Genomic DNA, 15,058 nt, shown 5'->3' on the forward strand with positions numbered 1-15,058 from the left:
GACAGGGCGGCCCCCGGCCTCCGCGTCACCAGTTCCATTGTTTCATCTGGGGCCACCAGAGGCTGGGAACTGAGGCCTCTCCCTCCATCAAGAACTCGAGGATCCATCACTGAACCAGCTGTTGGAAACCAACTGATTGTCTCTTAGCGTTTCTCGTGACATCCTATCCAGCGACAGCCTATTGCTGGGGGCCTACCTACCAGCTTACTTGTGTAGATTTTGTTCCGTTGATTTCCTGCCTTTAGTTTTATTAAACAAATATATTTTGAAAAGGCTCTGGTCAAAGTCTGGAAGAACATGTTAATGGGGGGATGGGATTATGGGGCCTAATTTCTTTCACTAATTTCTGTATTATTTTGATTTTAGGCAGCAAGCATATTGCTTTGGGGAAAAAGGAGAGTTAAAAAAAAAACTTAATGGAAGAGGATAGCAAGGAAATGTCCTACACGAGCGTTCACAGCAGCACCGTGCCCAACAGCCCAGAGCGGGAAACGAGCCAGATGCCTGTCCGTGGACACATGGGTAAACCCGCTGAGGCACATCTGGACCATGGAATATTCTTCAGCTGTAAAAGGAAGGAAGTTCTGAGACACGCTACCACATGCACGACCCTTGAAGACATTATGCTAAGTGAGAGAAGTCAGACACGAAAAGCCACATATTGTAGGCTTCCATTCATGCGAAATGTCCAGAATCAGAAAATTCACCGAGACAGATAGCAGACTGGGGGCCGATGGGGCTGGATGGACGGGGAGCAGAGTGCCTGCTTAAGGGGCCGGGCTTTATTTTGGGGTGATAAACACGTTTTGGAAGTAGACAGAGGCGGTGGTCACACGGTGTGAATTCTAATTACCACTGGATCCATCGCCCTGTGGTTAATTGGATGTTATGTGAATGTGACTGCAATAAAAATAAACAAAAAAGGACGACTTGCAGCCTCACCAGCGCCGACCACCCGAGTATTTTTCCTTATTCAAAGCGAGTCGCATAAGGGAAAAGGGGAGGGGCGGCGGGGGACGCCTGGGACAGCTCTGCCAAAGGCAGCAGCTCCAGGAATGCTTGGCGGGCCCTCCTTGGCGGCCTAAGACGTCTGCAGTGCCCCTGAGAGTGTCGGTTCCAGCTGACCCCAGGACACGTCCCGGCTGCGTGCCCCTGATCGGGTCTCCCCTGGCCCGGAGGTGGCTGTCCCCACAGGTCCCGTTGGTAATGATGAATGGCTGTTCGGAAGAGCCGTTCTGGTCTGCCACCAGCCGGGGAAGGGACACGGCACCCTTGCAGCCACCCTTGGGGAAATCTCAACAGGGCCAGTTGGGGACTCCTCCCGTGGATGGCGGCGAGTTCTCCAGAAGCTCCACGTGCTGGGTCTCGCTGAGTCAGCGGCAGCATGTGTGGGACGCCCGGGTCTCACCGGTTCCGAGTAAGATGGCAGCACAAAGGCACCGGGCTGCATGTCAGGGCCCCTGATGCCATGACTGATTCACGCATCGATCAGCTGACAAACCTCTTAGAAGAAAGCTGACAGGAAACCTAACGGGACGGACAGTGGGACAACCAGACATGGTATTTGTCCCGACGTGACGCAATCGGAGGCAACGGCACCCACTAGGCAGGAACGTGCTGGAGCAGTTGAACACGATCCGAATCAAGACTCTGGAGTAGTGGTGCTCAGACTGGAATGTATATGGGCAACACCTGGCGACATCTGAAACCTGTGGTTGCCTGGGACCCAGCCGGCGACATGGACTTCACGGCCTGGAGAGTTCAGGTCCCCAGGCGGCCCCGATGTGCATTCTGAGCTGAGACCTGATAGAGGGACCACGGGGCTAGAGGGACAAGTTGCATGTCACGAGCTGCCAAATCCAGTGTGCACATCTCAAGGCGACCGCACCCATTTCTGCAACAGGTCAAAGGTACGTGTGCGGGGACCGTCTCTAGATGAAAAGGGACTTAAACGACACAACCACCAAATACAATGTGGGGACCTCGTGTGGATCTGGATTAAAACAAAGCAAAGTGTAAAAAGACGTTTTTGAGACTATCGGAGAAATGTGATCATGGACTGGTATCAAATGACACTGAAGAATTATTGTGAATTTCGTTAGGTGTGACAATCACGTTGTCATTACGTTAAAAAATGATACTGAAATCATAGGGGTGAGAGGACATGATGTTGGGGATTTGCTTTAAAATGCTTCAGCAGGGGCTGACTCAGTGGCACAGAGGTTAAGTTCATGTGTTCCACTTCAGCGGCCCAGGGTTTCGCTGGTTCAGATCCCAGGTGCGGACGTGGCACCGCTCGTCAGGCCACGCTGTGGTTGCGTCCCACATAAAACAGAGGAAGACTGGCACCAGATGTTAGCTCTGGGCCAATCTTCCTCTCAAAGATAAACAAAAAATAAAAATACCTCAGCAAAGAAAGGAAAAACTGAGACAACTGACACCAATGTGGCACACTCTTAATTGTTGAATTGGGTGATGAGTTATGGGAGGTCAGACATCCTTGTGTATGTTTGAAACTTGTCATACAAAAGAGTGTCAGAACGCTGTGAGCTGTCCCCAGACCTTACAGTCCTACGGGTTCGGCCTCTTCTTTCAAGTGTCTCCCAAATAAGTACCTGTCACATGACCAAACCTGGAGGATGGCGATGGGCTGAGAGTCAGCAAAACGCCAGAGCCTGTCGAGGCCCCTCCACCTGTGGCCGTGAGCATCACCTGCAGAAGCGCTTGTGGCATCAGCAGGGATCATGGCCGGGGCCAGGGCAGGCGGCGAGGTGAGGCCTGATGCAGACTTTCAGGAGGCCCCTCTCAGGGCAGCCCCTGCCCTGCCTGGCCCTGGGAGCGAGGGTCTCCTTAAGTCCCAGCCCTGGGCACTTGCCGCCATCCCCTGGTGCAGGGCCTAGCGCGCTAGGCGCCTCAGGACCACTCCCAGACAGTAGGGAGCTGGGCCAGCGCCCAGGCCAGCCAGGCGTCCGGGAAGCAGCAGGGGACATCTCAGGGGACAGGCCACCTCTGCGGACGGCAGGTGCAGGCCCACAGATGCATGTGGCCCCTCCCTCGCTGCCAGGACCGCGCTCCTCCCGCTGCCCAGCGCACAGTGGGCCTGAAGCCTCTGCCCGCCTCGAGGGGCACAGCAGCCAGCCCGGAGTGCCCACCGGGGCCCACGCCTGGAAAGCTGAACCGATCCAAGCAACTAAAGAGAAAGTTTAAAGAAAGAGAGGCCTGAAAACGTTCGTATTCAATCCAAGTGTCTTTTGGCTCCAGGAGATGGGCACGCTCTGCTCCATGGCTTTTCTCCTCCACGTCCTGAGCACTCCCCCTGGGCGGCCCTGGTCCCCGCAGTTCCCGCGGCCGGGTTGCCCATCTTGCAGAGCACAGCCCGTGGGGCGTGCATTCTGGGCTGGCGTCTCCGCACACCGCGGACCGTGATGCCCACTGGGTCCCACGTGCTCATATGTGCTTCCAGATTGTTCTTACAACTCGAGCGGAATCATCGCCATTTACAGAAAAGGAGCTTGGGGCGCGGAGAAGCTGCTTCACCTGTAAGTGTGAAAGGTGAGATTCAAACATTTTCAGAAAATACACAATACAGTATTATTAACTACAGTCACTATCCTGTACGTTACACCCTCAGGACTGACTTATCCTCTAACTGGAAGTTTCTACCTTTTGACCCCCTTCACCCATTTCGCCCACCCCCGAGCCCAGTAGTCTGGCAACTACTAATCTGCTCTCTGTCCCTGACCTTGTTTTTCTTTCTTTAGATTCCACATGTGAAATCTTTTGATATCTGTCTTTCTCTGTCTGACTTATTTCACTTAGCGTAATGTCCTTAAGGTCCATCCATTGTCACAAAGGCAAGCTTTTGTTCATTTTTATGGCTGAATGATATTCTGTTGTCTATGTAGACCACATTCTCTTTAAACATTCCTCAGTCGCTGGAGCCTTAGGTTGTTTTCGTGCTTCATATGTATAGTAAATAATGCTGCAAGGAACATGGGGGGCATGTAGCTTTTAGAGTTAGTGGTTTTGTTTTCTTCAGATAAGTATCCACAAGTGGAATTGCTGGATCATATGGTACTTCTTTTTTTTATTTTTTTAGGAACCTCCGTACTGCTTTCCAGAGTGGCTGCCCCAATTTACACCCACCAGCGGTGTATGAGAGTTCCCTTCTCTCCACATCCTCACCAACACTGACTTCTTGTCTTTTTTTTTTATTATTAATGTTATGATAGATTACAACCTTGTGAGATTTCAGTTGTACATTATTGTTAGTCATGTTGTGGGTACACTGACTTCTTGTCTTTTTGACAACAGCCATCCTAACAGTTGCGTGAGCTGAGATCTCACTGTGGCTTTGATTTGCATGTCCCTGATAAGTGATGTCGAGCACCTTTTCATATACCTGTTGGCCATTTTGTATGTCTTTTTGGGAAAAATGTCTATTCAGAGCCTCTGCCTTTTTTTTTTTTTTTTTTTTGCTATTGGGTTGTATGAATTCTTCATATATTTTGGATATTAACTCCTTAACAGATATGATTTGGAAATATTTTCTCCCATTCTATAGGTTGCTTTCTCATTTTGTTGGTTTCCTTTGCTCTGCAGACGCTTTTTAGTTTGATCTAGTCCCACTTGTTGATTTTTCCTTTGTTGTCTCTGCTTTTGGTGTCAAATCTAAAAAATCATCACCAAGATCAGTGTCAAGGAGCTTACTACGTGTTTTCTTCTAGGAGTTTTATGGTTTCAATTCTTTTTTTTTTTTTTTTTGAGGAAGATTAGCCCTGAGTTAACATCTAGCCAATCCTCCTCTTTTTACTGAGGAAGACTCGCCCTGAGCTCACATCCGTGCCCCTCTTCCTCTACTTTATATGTGGGACGCCTGCCACAGCATGGCTTGCCAAGCTGTGCCATGTCCACACCCGGGATCTGAAACGGCAAACCCTGGGCCGCCGAAGCGGAACGTGCGGACTTAACTGCTGCACCACCGGGCCAGCCCCAATATGGTTTCAATTCTTACATTCAAGTCTTTAATCCATTTTGAGTTAGTTTTTGTGTACGGTGTAAGATAGTGGTCTCATTTCATTCTTTTGCATGTGGATGTCCAGCTTTTCCAACACCATTTATTAAAGAAACTTTCCTTTCTCCATTGTATGTTCTTGGCTCCTCTGTCGTAAATGGACCATATAAACGTGGGTTTATTTCTGGGCTCTCGATTCTGTTCCATTGATCTGTGTGTCTGGTTTTGTGCCAGTACCATGCTGTTGTGATGACTATAGCTTTGTAGTATATTTTGAAATCAGGGCGTGATGCCTCCAGCTTTGTTTTCTCAGGATTGCTTTGGCTATTCATGGCCTTTTGTGGTTTCGTACAAACTTTAGGATTGTTTGTCCTATTACTGTGAAAAATGCCATTGAAACTTGATAGGGATTGTATTGAATCTATAGATTGCTTTGGGTAGTATGGACATTTTCATAGTATTCTTCCCATCCACGAGCACGGAGTATCTTTCCATTTAGCTCTGTCTTCGATTTCTTTCCTCAATGTCTTAATAGTTTTCAGTGTCCAGGTCTTTCAGCTCCTTGCTTACATTTATTCCTAGGTATTCTTTTTGATGTAGTTGTAAATGGGACTTTTTCAATTTCTGACAGCTCGTTATTAGCGTATGGAACACAACAGCCTTTTATATACTGATTTTGGATCCTGCAACTTTACCGAATGTTTTAGTTCTAAGTTTTTGGTGGGGTCTTTAGGGTCTCCCATATATATCACGCCACCTGCAAAAAGTCAGTGTGTTACTTCTTCCTTTCTGACCTGGATGACTTTTATTTCTCTTTCTTGCCTAACTGCCCTAGCCCAGCTCAGTCACAAAGCCGCTCAGTGTGACAGCTGAGATTCAGACCCTACGTGAAGGCACAGTTCTTCCTGCCCAGACCCGGCCCCTACGGCAACGGAGGCAGTCTGTCCACTCTGCTGTCTCCGGCACTGGGCAGGGCTGGGAGCAGGGGCCTCTTCCCCTGGGTTGGCCAAAGGATGGGGAGCCAACCCCAGACTGCTACCTCCTCCCCAGCAGGACAGACCAGCTCCCACCCACCCACACTGGGCATGTGCAGTCCTCATGTAACTCCTCCAACATCTGCTGATGCTGTGGGGTGTCTGCAGCTCAGAAATGAACAAGGAGACCTGGACCCGACCTTTGGGAGCCGTCTATGTCCCAACACTGCGGGCCCATCTGACAGCTTTTGTTTGTGCCTTACACCAAACTCAGGAGACCAGAGCTACTAGAGAGGGGAGCAAAAATATAGCAGGATTCTGAAGGGAAAGGCTGACCCTCCAACCAAACATAAAGCCACGTGGGCTTCAGGCCTATCCTACGCCCCATGATTCCCATGAACACACTGAGAGCTGTTTAGTTTTTTGCCAACCACCGTTCTGAGCTTCACAGCCACAGGGAGGCTGCACGGACACACCCTGGCTGAAAGGCAGGAGGGGCCCTGAATAACGGACTCCAGCAGTGAAGGTGTGCAGTCCTCTTTCCATGCTTCTGATCGCAGCAAGGAACAAGTCTCACGCTGATGCCAGTGTGTCTCACTCCTTCCCTTGCAGTTGGTTAATCTGTCTCTCTTGAACAAAGATGTCAGGATTTAGGTCCAGAGCCTTTGGCAGGTAACGGTATAGGATTACAATTCAGTATCATTTGGCTGTTTTCATTGCATTTTTTTTTTTCTGGCGAGGAAGATTGGCCCTGAGCTAACATCTGTTGCCAATCTCCCTCTTTTTCCTTGAGGAAGACTGTCACTGATCTAACATCTGTGCCAATCTTCCTCTATTTTATATGGGACGTTGCTACAGCGTGGCCTGATCAGTGGTGCTAGGTCCATGCCTGGGATACGAACCTGTGAACCTTGGGCACCTGAAGCAGAGTGCACGAACTTAACTACTATGCCACCGGGCTGGCCCCTGCATTTCTTTTTTATATTCACTTATTTCTGTATTCAATTTTATGTATGGCTACCGATAACAGCATTTAATAATTTGTGGCAGGATGTTGTTAGGATCAAAGATAGTGCCACGAGTCTGAGGAATAAGTCACAGGGCTGGGAGTTAGTTTGAATCATGGCCCTGCCACAGCCTTGGAAAAATAAGGGACTTTTTGAACCTCACATTTTCCTTTGTAAAATGCAGATCTTAACTTATAAGATGCTCCCTTCCCCCAAAGGTAATGCTATGAAAATTACCATGTGTCCAATATACCCATAGTATGAATGAACAGTCCAGACACCAAAAGTTAATAGCAAAACGCATGAACACAAGCATCACAACAAAGATGGCTGTTTCACCTCCTGGTTTTATTAAGTACCCACGGGCCACCTAGGTGACAGAGATATTTCATTCCTGCAATATTTTAGTTTCAAAACTATGATTACCATAACCTAGCTATGTATGCTAACATTCCCTTACAGAGGATTCCGTTTTCAGGGTTAAATGTAACATAACCAGAATCTATGATTCCATATAGAGTTCCACATCAGAAAATGCTTTATTCCTCCAAGTCACTTTAACATCACCCTCAATACACACATGGTAAAAGCAGGCATTTTCTTTTTTTGCAAAAAGTTTCCCTTTGAAACCCACGTAGTCATACCAATGTCCATCTCTTGGTTTGGTATTGCTTATGTAACACGGTTCCATTTCGGGGAAGCCAGCGGAAGGGTACCCAGAATGTCTGTATTATTTCCCCAGTTTCCTCCGAGACTATAATCATTTCAAAATAAAAAGTTAAAAAAAACCCAAACATGTTACTCATAGGAATAAATAAACATTTCAGCTCCAATTTTAAACGGAAATCGGAAAGGTCTTAGGAGAGCTTGGGAGTCCCCCCACAAATAGGACACCTCAGTCGGGGGGACTGTGCGGCCAAGCAGTGACAAAAAGGCTCAGTTATGAATAAGGCTCATTACTGACTCCGGCAGTGGAAAACACACGGCCACGCCACTCCGCTCCGCCCAAGTCCTCGACCCAGACGGCTCTGGACCGGCTTCAGGGAACAAGGAACAAGGGGAGAGCGAGAAAGGCCCCTAATTTGGGGAACCCAGCGAGACCACACTCCGCACGTAGCTGATCTCCGTCGCTGCCTTCGAGGCGCCCTCCCACCAACTGCCCCATCCCGGGGTCTCCCCCGGGGTCTCATCTCGCGCCCTCCGGCGGCAGCAGAGAGTCGGCCTGGCTCAGGGCGAGCTGCTCCCGCTTCTCCTTCTGCAGGACCTGCTCCTCCCACAGCGCCTGGTCCACCTGATCGTCCGTGAGCACCACCGGCCTGTACTTCTCGTCGAAGAGCCGCTCGTTGGCCTCGGAGCGCAGCTGCTGGGGCCCGATGACGCGCAGGTGCGCCGGCAGGTGGAGGAACTCGTCGTCGTTGATGTCGCAGTCGCGCATGCGGGCCCCGAGCACCCACCAGCGGCCCGCGAAGCCCACGTCCAGCACCCGGGCGGGGAAGTCGGCCCAGCGGGGCTGCAGGTAGCGGCAGCGAGCCTGGTAGAGGCTGGTCTGGGCGTCGAAGGGCGCCTCGTAGACCAGCGAGCAGAGGCCCAGGCTGGCGTGGCGCAGGCGCCCGCGGCCCCGCAGCCAGAGCAGCCGCTGCACGTGCGCCTCCGAGGCGCGGTTGCGCGTGGCCGGCGCCAGGAGCAGCAGTGTCCCCGACGCGTCGAGCAGCGCCTCCTCAAAGGCCGCCTCGCCCGGCGCCAGCGCGCAGCAGGCCGCCGCGCCGCCCAGCAGCCCTGCGTACGCGGCCGCGCGCACCGGCCGGGCCCGGGCCGCCGCCGCCGCGTCCCCGCAGGCCTCGGCGTAGTCCCGGAGCAGCGCGCGCGCCCAGGCGCCTGCGGGAGAGACGCGCCGTGAGAGCCGCCCACCGCCGCAGCCCCCGCCCCGCCCCGCCCCGCCCCGCCCCGCCGCCGCCTGCCGCTACTCACCCAACCGCGCCCACACACCCGGCTTCGCGGCCTCAGTGCCGCCCGCCTCCCCGCGGCCTCGGGACCACAACCTCTTCAGAGCGGCCGTCGCCATCCTCTTCCGGCTTGGCGTCCGTGTTCCGCAGAGAAACGCCAGGGAGGCGAAGGAAAAGGCCCGGGGAGTCTCTCCTGCGCAAGCGCCGACATTGCCGGAAGTGGCTTCCCGCCGGAAGAGGATAGGAAACGGACCGACGCCGGATGTTGCTGTCCGGTCCGAGAGCTGACGACTGCTGCGGGCAGGCGGGCCGCGCAGGCGCAGAGAGCCGGGGCCGCGCCGGCTGGAGCCGCCGCAGGTGAGCGGGGCGGGGTGCACCTGCGGGGCGGCGGCGCGAGTGCGAGGCCCGGTGGGCGCAGTTAGCCGCCAGGCCGGGCGGGCCGAGGGAGACACTCCAGGAGGGGCGCCGGGCGGGGCGGGGGGCGGACCTGATTGACCTCTGTCCTCAGAGCGGGATGCGGTGACGCCCCCGAGCGACCATGGCAGCTGCGGACGAGCTGGCCTTCCACGGTGAGTGCGGCCGCGAGCCGGCCCGAGCCCCGACCCCGGCCGCTGGCCACACCCTCCCATCCAGGGCCCACCTCGGATCTAAGCCGGACCCCAGGCCGCTGTGAACCCGACCCAGGCAGGAAACCCATCCCCAAGGCGACCCCCGCTCCAGTCCCGAGCTCCCATCTCTAACCCGAGCCCAGATCTGATCTCTCCCAGAACTAGCCCTGAGTTGCCGTTCCCTGATAGGAGGGAGGGGACACACCTTCCCGCTCCCCAAAATTGAGAAGCCACGCCCCCAGAGGCGCTGTGGGCCAAATTGTCTTGACCCCCCAAACATACCTGTGTCCCGTTACTTCTCCATAGAGTTTGAGGAAGCCACCAATCTGCTGGCCGAGACTCCAGAGGCAGCCACCACCAGCAGAAGTGAGCAGCTGACTCCGCAGGGACACGTGGCTGTGGCCGTGGGCTCAGGGGACAGCTATGGAGCTGAGGACGAAGTGGAGGAGAGTGACAAGACCGCGGTGAGTCACGGAAGCCCCTGTGTCCTGCCTCCGTGCAGCCCCCGGCTGAGCCCGGCCGGCGGGCGGGCACTGAGAGCCGGCGCTGTGCAGCTCCTGCAGGAGGAGAAGCAGCAGCCCGGCTTCTGGACCTTCGGCTACTATCAGAGCTTCTTTGACGTGGACACCTGGCAGGTCAGGCCCGGGAAGCTGGCGGATGGGGCTCCGAGTCCTGCTTGGGGTTCAGCCACTGTTCACTGATCACCAGGCCCTGGACAGGGTGCTGGCGATACCCGACGGAGAAGAGTTGCTGCCCAGGCTGGTAGAAGGAACTGGTGCGCTGTGAGGATTATGGTGTGACTGGGGCTGTTGGGAACATGGGGGACACATGTGATCTGCGGGGATAGAGAAAGGCCTCCTGGAGGAGGTGAGGAATTTGCTGAGACCTAAAAAAGGAAGACTTAGCCGGGCAGAGTGGAGGGAAGCATGAGTATGTTCCGGGCACAGGGAACAGCATGAGAGAAGATGATGAGAGAAGGTGTGAACTGTCGCAGGAGCGATCTGTCACTCGATCTGGTTGGAGGTGTGGTGGGGGGGGGAGACCGGCAGGCAGAAGCCAGGTCAGAAGGGGCCTTGTGAGCAATGGGAAGGAGTTTGGGTTTTATCCTGAGCGTGCCAGGGAGTCATGGAAGGGTTTAGAGTGGGCGAGGACTGAGTGGAATGAGCAGACGTGCATCGTGGAGCGTCGAAGGTGGGTCGGAGGCCCCAGGCTGAGGTGGGAGATGATAAACCAGGGCTGTGGAGCAGGGACATGTTGGAGAGAGGTGTAGGGAGGGGATGCCCAGGACCTGTGACTGTCCTGGGGCTGGGAGGGGAGGCAGTAAGGACAGTCTTGGGCCGCCGAGCCAAGAGGAGGGGGAAGCGAAGAGGAAGGTGGCAGGACCGGAAGACTCCTTCGGGGTGGGACACTGGGGTAGTGAGTGGGGACTAGCCAGAGGGAGGGGCTCCAAGCCATGGGAACAGCTCATCAAAAACCCAGAATGGGGCCAGCCCTGGTGGCCTAGTGGTTAAGTTTGGCACACTCCACTACGGCAGCCTGGGTTTGGTTCCTGGGCGCAGACCTACACCACTCATCTGTCAGACGTTGTGCTGTGGCAGCAGCTCCCGTACAAAAAAAAAGAGGAAGATTGGCAATAGATGTTAGCTCAGGCAAATCTTCCTCAGCAAAGGAAAAAAACGGGAAGAGCTGAGACCTTTCAGGCAGTGTGGAGAGAGGCGGTGGGAAGTCAGCAGAGAAGGAGCCTTTAAGGTCCTCCCAGGAGCATGGCCCCTTTCCTCTGTGGGCGGCGAGGAGCCCTGGGTAGGCTTCCATCCTGGCCCGACCTTGCCCCCCAGGTCCTGGACCGGATCAGAGGCTCGCTGCTGCCCCGGCCTGGCCACAACTTTGTACGGCACCGTCTGCGGAATCGGCCGGACCTGTATGGTGAGTGAGGTTGCGCATTCAGCTCATTCGATTATTCAGTCAGCAAACGTGGACCGAGTGCTAGGCCCAGATTTCCAGCTGAGGCGAAAGCAGAGATGCTCACGGAGGCTGTAGAACTTCCATCATGTTCAGTGACATCGAGACACACGCGGTGGCAGAGGGCGACAGGGCCGGGAAGAGAGGCTAACAGTTCTGAGGAAGAGAGTTGCCGTTTTGCGTGGCTGGTGGGGGAAGGCCCCTCTCAGGAGGGTGAGGGAGTGACCCTTGCTGGTGTTGGGGTGGAAATGCAACTGAACTGCAGGACAGCACTGCCCCTGGGGCAGAGCGAGCTGCTGGGAGGTGGCAGAGGTGACAGGACAGTGGCGCAGGCTGTGGTGAGCATGGAGAGTGCTCTCAGGGCCCTCTGGCTACTGTGGGGGTGAGTGTGGCAGCAGGGGCCCCAGGAGGGGCAACGCTGTGTGCAGGGCGCCCCGGGGAGGCCGCAGACGACGAGCAGGTCTGGAAGTTTCCGTTAGCAGGACTGGCTCATGAGCAGTGGCCGGTGGGAGGAGAGGTGCCGAGGGTGGCCCCCAGGTTCTTTGCCTGGACTGCTGGCAGGAGAGAGCTGCATTTATGATGGGAAAAACTGGGCAGGTTTGCGGGGAGAGGGCGCCTGGGGGGTGGCGTGGGAGACGCCCCCATGGAAACGCTGACTGCGAGCCTGCGGTTCAGGGCAGAGGCCCGGCCTCGGGGTTTGGCGTCCTTGGCACAGAGGCGGCACGAAGCCCTGATGCTGCACGAGATCACCCAAGGGGGGACAAGGCAGGAGGAGGGCGGAGGGCTGCCCTGGGTGGTTCCCCGTCACAAGAGGGGCCGGGGAGTGGAAGGGGTCCAGGACCTGCCAGTGAGATGAGACAGAAACCAGGTGGAGAGGTTTCCAGAAGGAGAGGGATCATCCAGCCACATCAAAGGCTGTAGAAAGGCCGAGAAAGATGAGGACTGCTGAACACCAGCACTGGATTCAGCCACCACGTCGTCGCTGGGATCTGGGCAAGCGTCGGGGTGATAGACGGTGCAGGAGGCAGCCTGAAGCTCGGGAAGAGGCTGGGGTTCCAGCACGGTTGACGTGGGACAAGTCTGCTGTCTGCGGAGCCCGGGGCCCCTGACCACACCCTCCCGCAGGCCCCTTCTGGATCTGTGCCACGCTGGCCTTTGTCCTGGCCATCACGGGCAACCTGACGCTGCTGCTGGCCCAGAGGAGGGATCCCTCCATCCACTACAGCCCCCAGTTCCATAAGGGTGAGTACCGCGGGCCGGGCACAGCCCCTGGCGGGGTCAGAGCTGCGGGCCCGGGGCTGACGGCCCGCCTCCGCCCGCAGTGACCGTGGCGGGTGTCACCATCTATTGCTACGCCTGGCTCGTGCCGCTGGCGCTGTGGGGCTTCCTGCGGTGGCGCCAGGGCGTCCGGGAGCGCCTGGGGCCCTACACCTTCCTGGAGACCGTGTGCGTCTACGGCTACTCCCTCTTCGTCTTCATCCCCACCGTGGTGAGTGGGCCCGGGGTCGGGGGCTGGGTGCCCTCGGGAGCACCTGGGAGCCAGCTGCGTGTCACCCCCAGGTCCTGTGGCTCATCCCTGTCCCGTGGCTGCAGTGGCTCTTCGGGGTGCTGGCTCTGGCCCTGTCAGCCGCCGGCCTGGTGTTCACCCTCTGGCCTGTCGTCCGCGAGGACACCCGGCTGGCGGCGGCCGTGCTGCTGTCTGTCGTCGTGCTGCTCCACGCCCTCCTGGCCCTGGGGTGTAAGGTGCGGTCCGGGCTGCTCTCGGCCAGGCCTTGGGGTGGCGGGTGGCTCAGTGGTCCCGACGCTGACTCCCGGGGTCTCGGTTCAGTTTTACTTCTTCCAGCCGCTGCCTCCGGCGCACGTGGCACCTCCACCCCGGGCCACGGCTCTGCCCCCAAGCATACTGCTGCCACCCACCTCGCCATGGTCCGTGGCTACCCCGGATGGCTGGAGCCTGCAGGTGAGGGGCTGTTCCCAGCGGGGGCTGGGGGCTGCCGGTCTCCCTGAGGGGCCACTCCAGGAGTCCCTCTCTTCCAGGCCCAGCACGAAAGGACGCTTCTGCCTGCCCTACCCACCCTCAGACCATGAATGAAGGCCCCCTTGACACCTCGAGATGACTCCGCTCCTTTCCAGACTTTTCTTACAAAGCAAACACTTTTATTTTCTATGCAAAGGTGATTCAGAGAATTGATATAAAGGCGGGAGGGGGGCAGCCAAGCAGGGAGCGTCCAGGGCACTGTCACCCGAGGGCCACCTGCTTCCCCTGACAGGCAGGGCAGCTCCTCTGGGGCGCCAAGTGACCAGGGCCTGGGGACTCACCTGAGCGCCACCACACGGAGTTGGGGGTGTTAGAAACGGGGCAGGAGAAGAAAATGGCCTGTGCTGAAACATACATTTCCTTTTTATTTCATTTGGAGGGACAGGTCCCTGCCAGGCCCCTTCCCAGGCTGGGGGGGCCCAAATGCCATCTTAGTAGTGGGGACTGGAGCGTCTAGGAAGGTTGAGGGAGACACACAGGCCTGACATTAGCTACAGGAAAGAGGACGCCTTCCACAACAGGTCCATGAGGTTTCTGTGTCTGCCCCGGGCCGCCACGGTGGCCCTGCCCGCCAGGCCCGGGGCCGCCTGCTCTCGCTCTTGGCGGGGTGGGGGTAGGGGTGGAGGGTAGACCTGCAGGGGCTCAGGGACAGGACAGCAGCAAGAGGCGGGGCCTAGGACGGAGGGCCTTCCCGACTGCCGGGCTGGGTTGTACATTCAAGTGTGAGGTGAACCCTTGGGGGAGGGGGCCCGGCCTGCAGACCCGGCAGGGCCGCCACCCCCAGAAAGCCCGCCCCCGACGGAGCCTCTGGGTCAGGAGGGGCTGCTGGCTCGGCCCGGCCGGCCTGCTTTCTCAGAGGGGCTGTGGATTGACACTGGTTCTTTTCGTAAAAAAATAAAATTAAAAAAAGCAGCACGTCACGCCCATGGTGACCAAGGCCTGGGAGTGGAAAGGGAGGCCCCGCCCAGCCAGGATGGCCCTCCCACAGGGGACGAGCCAGGGCAGGCGCCCAGGGGCCAGGCGGGGTGACAGCTGTTCCCCCACCGCCACCGGCAGCTGTCAGGCCCAGATGCGGCAGATGTCAAACCCAGGTCAGGGTGGAGAGGGCAGGAGGGGGCCGAGGGCTCCCACGACATGATCTCGTGTAAAACATGGCAGCGACACGCACTCAGGGCCAAGAGGTGGGTGGGCAGTGGGGTGGGGGCAGCGGCGACAACGACATCGTGTAAAAAAGTGTCCGAGTTCCCATAGCAAAGAGGGCTGGGGCCGGGGGTGGGGCTCCTCCAGGACGGGCGCGCCGCCGCGGGGGCGGCTGGCTTCATTTGGTTTCCTGGTGCTGGCAGTCCGTCTGTCCCGCGCAGGTCTAGCTCCCGTAGTGCATGGTGTTGGTCGGGATGGACATGGGTGAGGCCATGGAGATGGCGGGGCCACCCATGGTGAACTGGCTGTTGACCGCGTAGTGGGCGCTGGAGCCGCCGCCGCCGCCGCCCTGGGCGCCCGACGAGCCTGTGGGGC

The 15,058-nt window shown here is 56.7% G+C and overlaps 3 protein-coding genes and 2 long non-coding RNA genes across 7 annotated transcripts in view; 2 read left to right on the top strand and 3 right to left on the bottom strand.

Moving 5' to 3' along the window:
• LOC111774290 (uncharacterized) overlaps positions 1-5,148 on the top strand; it is a 37,562-nt gene extending 32,414 nt beyond the window's left edge. Inside the window, exons 2-3 of the long non-coding RNA XR_002809223.2 lie at positions 367-3,552; positions 4,100-5,148. This is a non-coding gene — a long non-coding RNA (uncharacterized lncRNA). The remainder of the gene's footprint in view (positions 1-366; positions 3,553-4,099) is intronic.
• Positions 3,225-9,953, bottom strand: LOC111774291 (uncharacterized). The gene is made up of 2 exons (XR_002809224.2): positions 9,829-9,953; positions 3,225-3,537 (listed from the first exon to the last, which is right to left on the bottom strand). It is a non-coding gene; the product is annotated as an uncharacterized lncRNA (long non-coding RNA).
• TIMM29 (translocase of inner mitochondrial membrane 29) lies at positions 7,325-9,081 on the bottom strand. The gene is made up of 2 exons (XM_023645401.2): positions 8,964-9,081; positions 7,325-8,870 (listed from the first exon to the last, which is right to left on the bottom strand). Exons 1-2 carry the CDS (start codon positions 9,055-9,057, stop codon positions 8,182-8,184), a joined length of 783 nt encoding a protein of 260 aa, XP_023501169.1. The 5' UTR covers positions 9,058-9,081; the 3' UTR covers positions 7,325-8,181.
• On the top strand, positions 9,157-14,458 carry YIPF2 (Yip1 domain family member 2). 2 transcript variants are annotated; one of them, XM_023645397.2, is made up of 10 exons: positions 9,157-9,295; positions 9,447-9,507; positions 9,853-10,010; positions 10,101-10,181; positions 11,382-11,469; positions 12,631-12,747; positions 12,828-12,994; positions 13,066-13,248; positions 13,334-13,465; positions 13,543-14,458. In XM_023645397.2, the coding sequence occupies exons 2-10, from the start codon at positions 9,477-9,479 to the stop codon at positions 13,591-13,593; spliced, it is 1,008 nt and encodes a 335-aa protein (XP_023501165.1). In that variant the 5' UTR covers positions 9,157-9,295; positions 9,447-9,476; the 3' UTR covers positions 13,594-14,458. The 2 variants fall into 2 exon arrangements, with proteins under 2 accessions (XP_023501165.1, XP_023501166.1); XM_023645398.2 differs by having other exon boundaries at positions 13,099-13,248.
• The window catches only part of CARM1 (coactivator associated arginine methyltransferase 1), a 38,007-nt gene continuing 36,586 nt past the window's right edge, over positions 13,638-15,058 (bottom strand). For both annotated transcript variants that reach the window (XM_023645396.2, XM_023645395.2), the window contains one exon: positions 13,638-15,049. In XM_023645396.2, the coding sequence (XP_023501164.1) occupies positions 14,907-15,049 (143 nt within the window). In that variant the 3' untranslated portion in view covers positions 13,638-14,906. The remainder of the gene's footprint in view (positions 15,050-15,058) is intronic.

Source organism: Equus caballus, chromosome 7 (genome assembly GCF_041296265.1).
Source record: "Equus caballus isolate H_3958 breed thoroughbred chromosome 7, TB-T2T, whole genome shotgun sequence".
Taxonomy (NCBI): domain Eukaryota; kingdom Metazoa; phylum Chordata; class Mammalia; order Perissodactyla; family Equidae; genus Equus; species Equus caballus.

Excerpts from the sequence above, each read along its gene's own strand:
- TIMM29 (XM_023645401.2), bottom strand. The coding sequence starts at position 9,057 with ATGGCGACGGCCGCTCTGAAGAGGTTGTGGTCCCGAGGCCGCGGGGAG. Across the intron at positions 8,871-8,963 it reads GGGTGTGTGGGCGCGGTTGG|GCGCCTGGGCGCGCGCGCTG; the intron begins GTGAGTAGCGGC and ends TCTCTCCCGCAG.
- YIPF2 (XM_023645397.2), top strand. The coding sequence starts at position 9,477 with ATGGCAGCTGCGGACGAGCTGGCCTTCCACG. Across the intron at positions 10,011-10,100 it reads AGGAGAGTGACAAGACCGCG|CTCCTGCAGGAGGAGAAGCA; the intron begins GTGAGTCACGGA and ends GGCGCTGTGCAG. Across the intron at positions 12,748-12,827 it reads CAGCCCCCAGTTCCATAAGG|TGACCGTGGCGGGTGTCACC; the intron begins GTGAGTACCGCG and ends CTCCGCCCGCAG.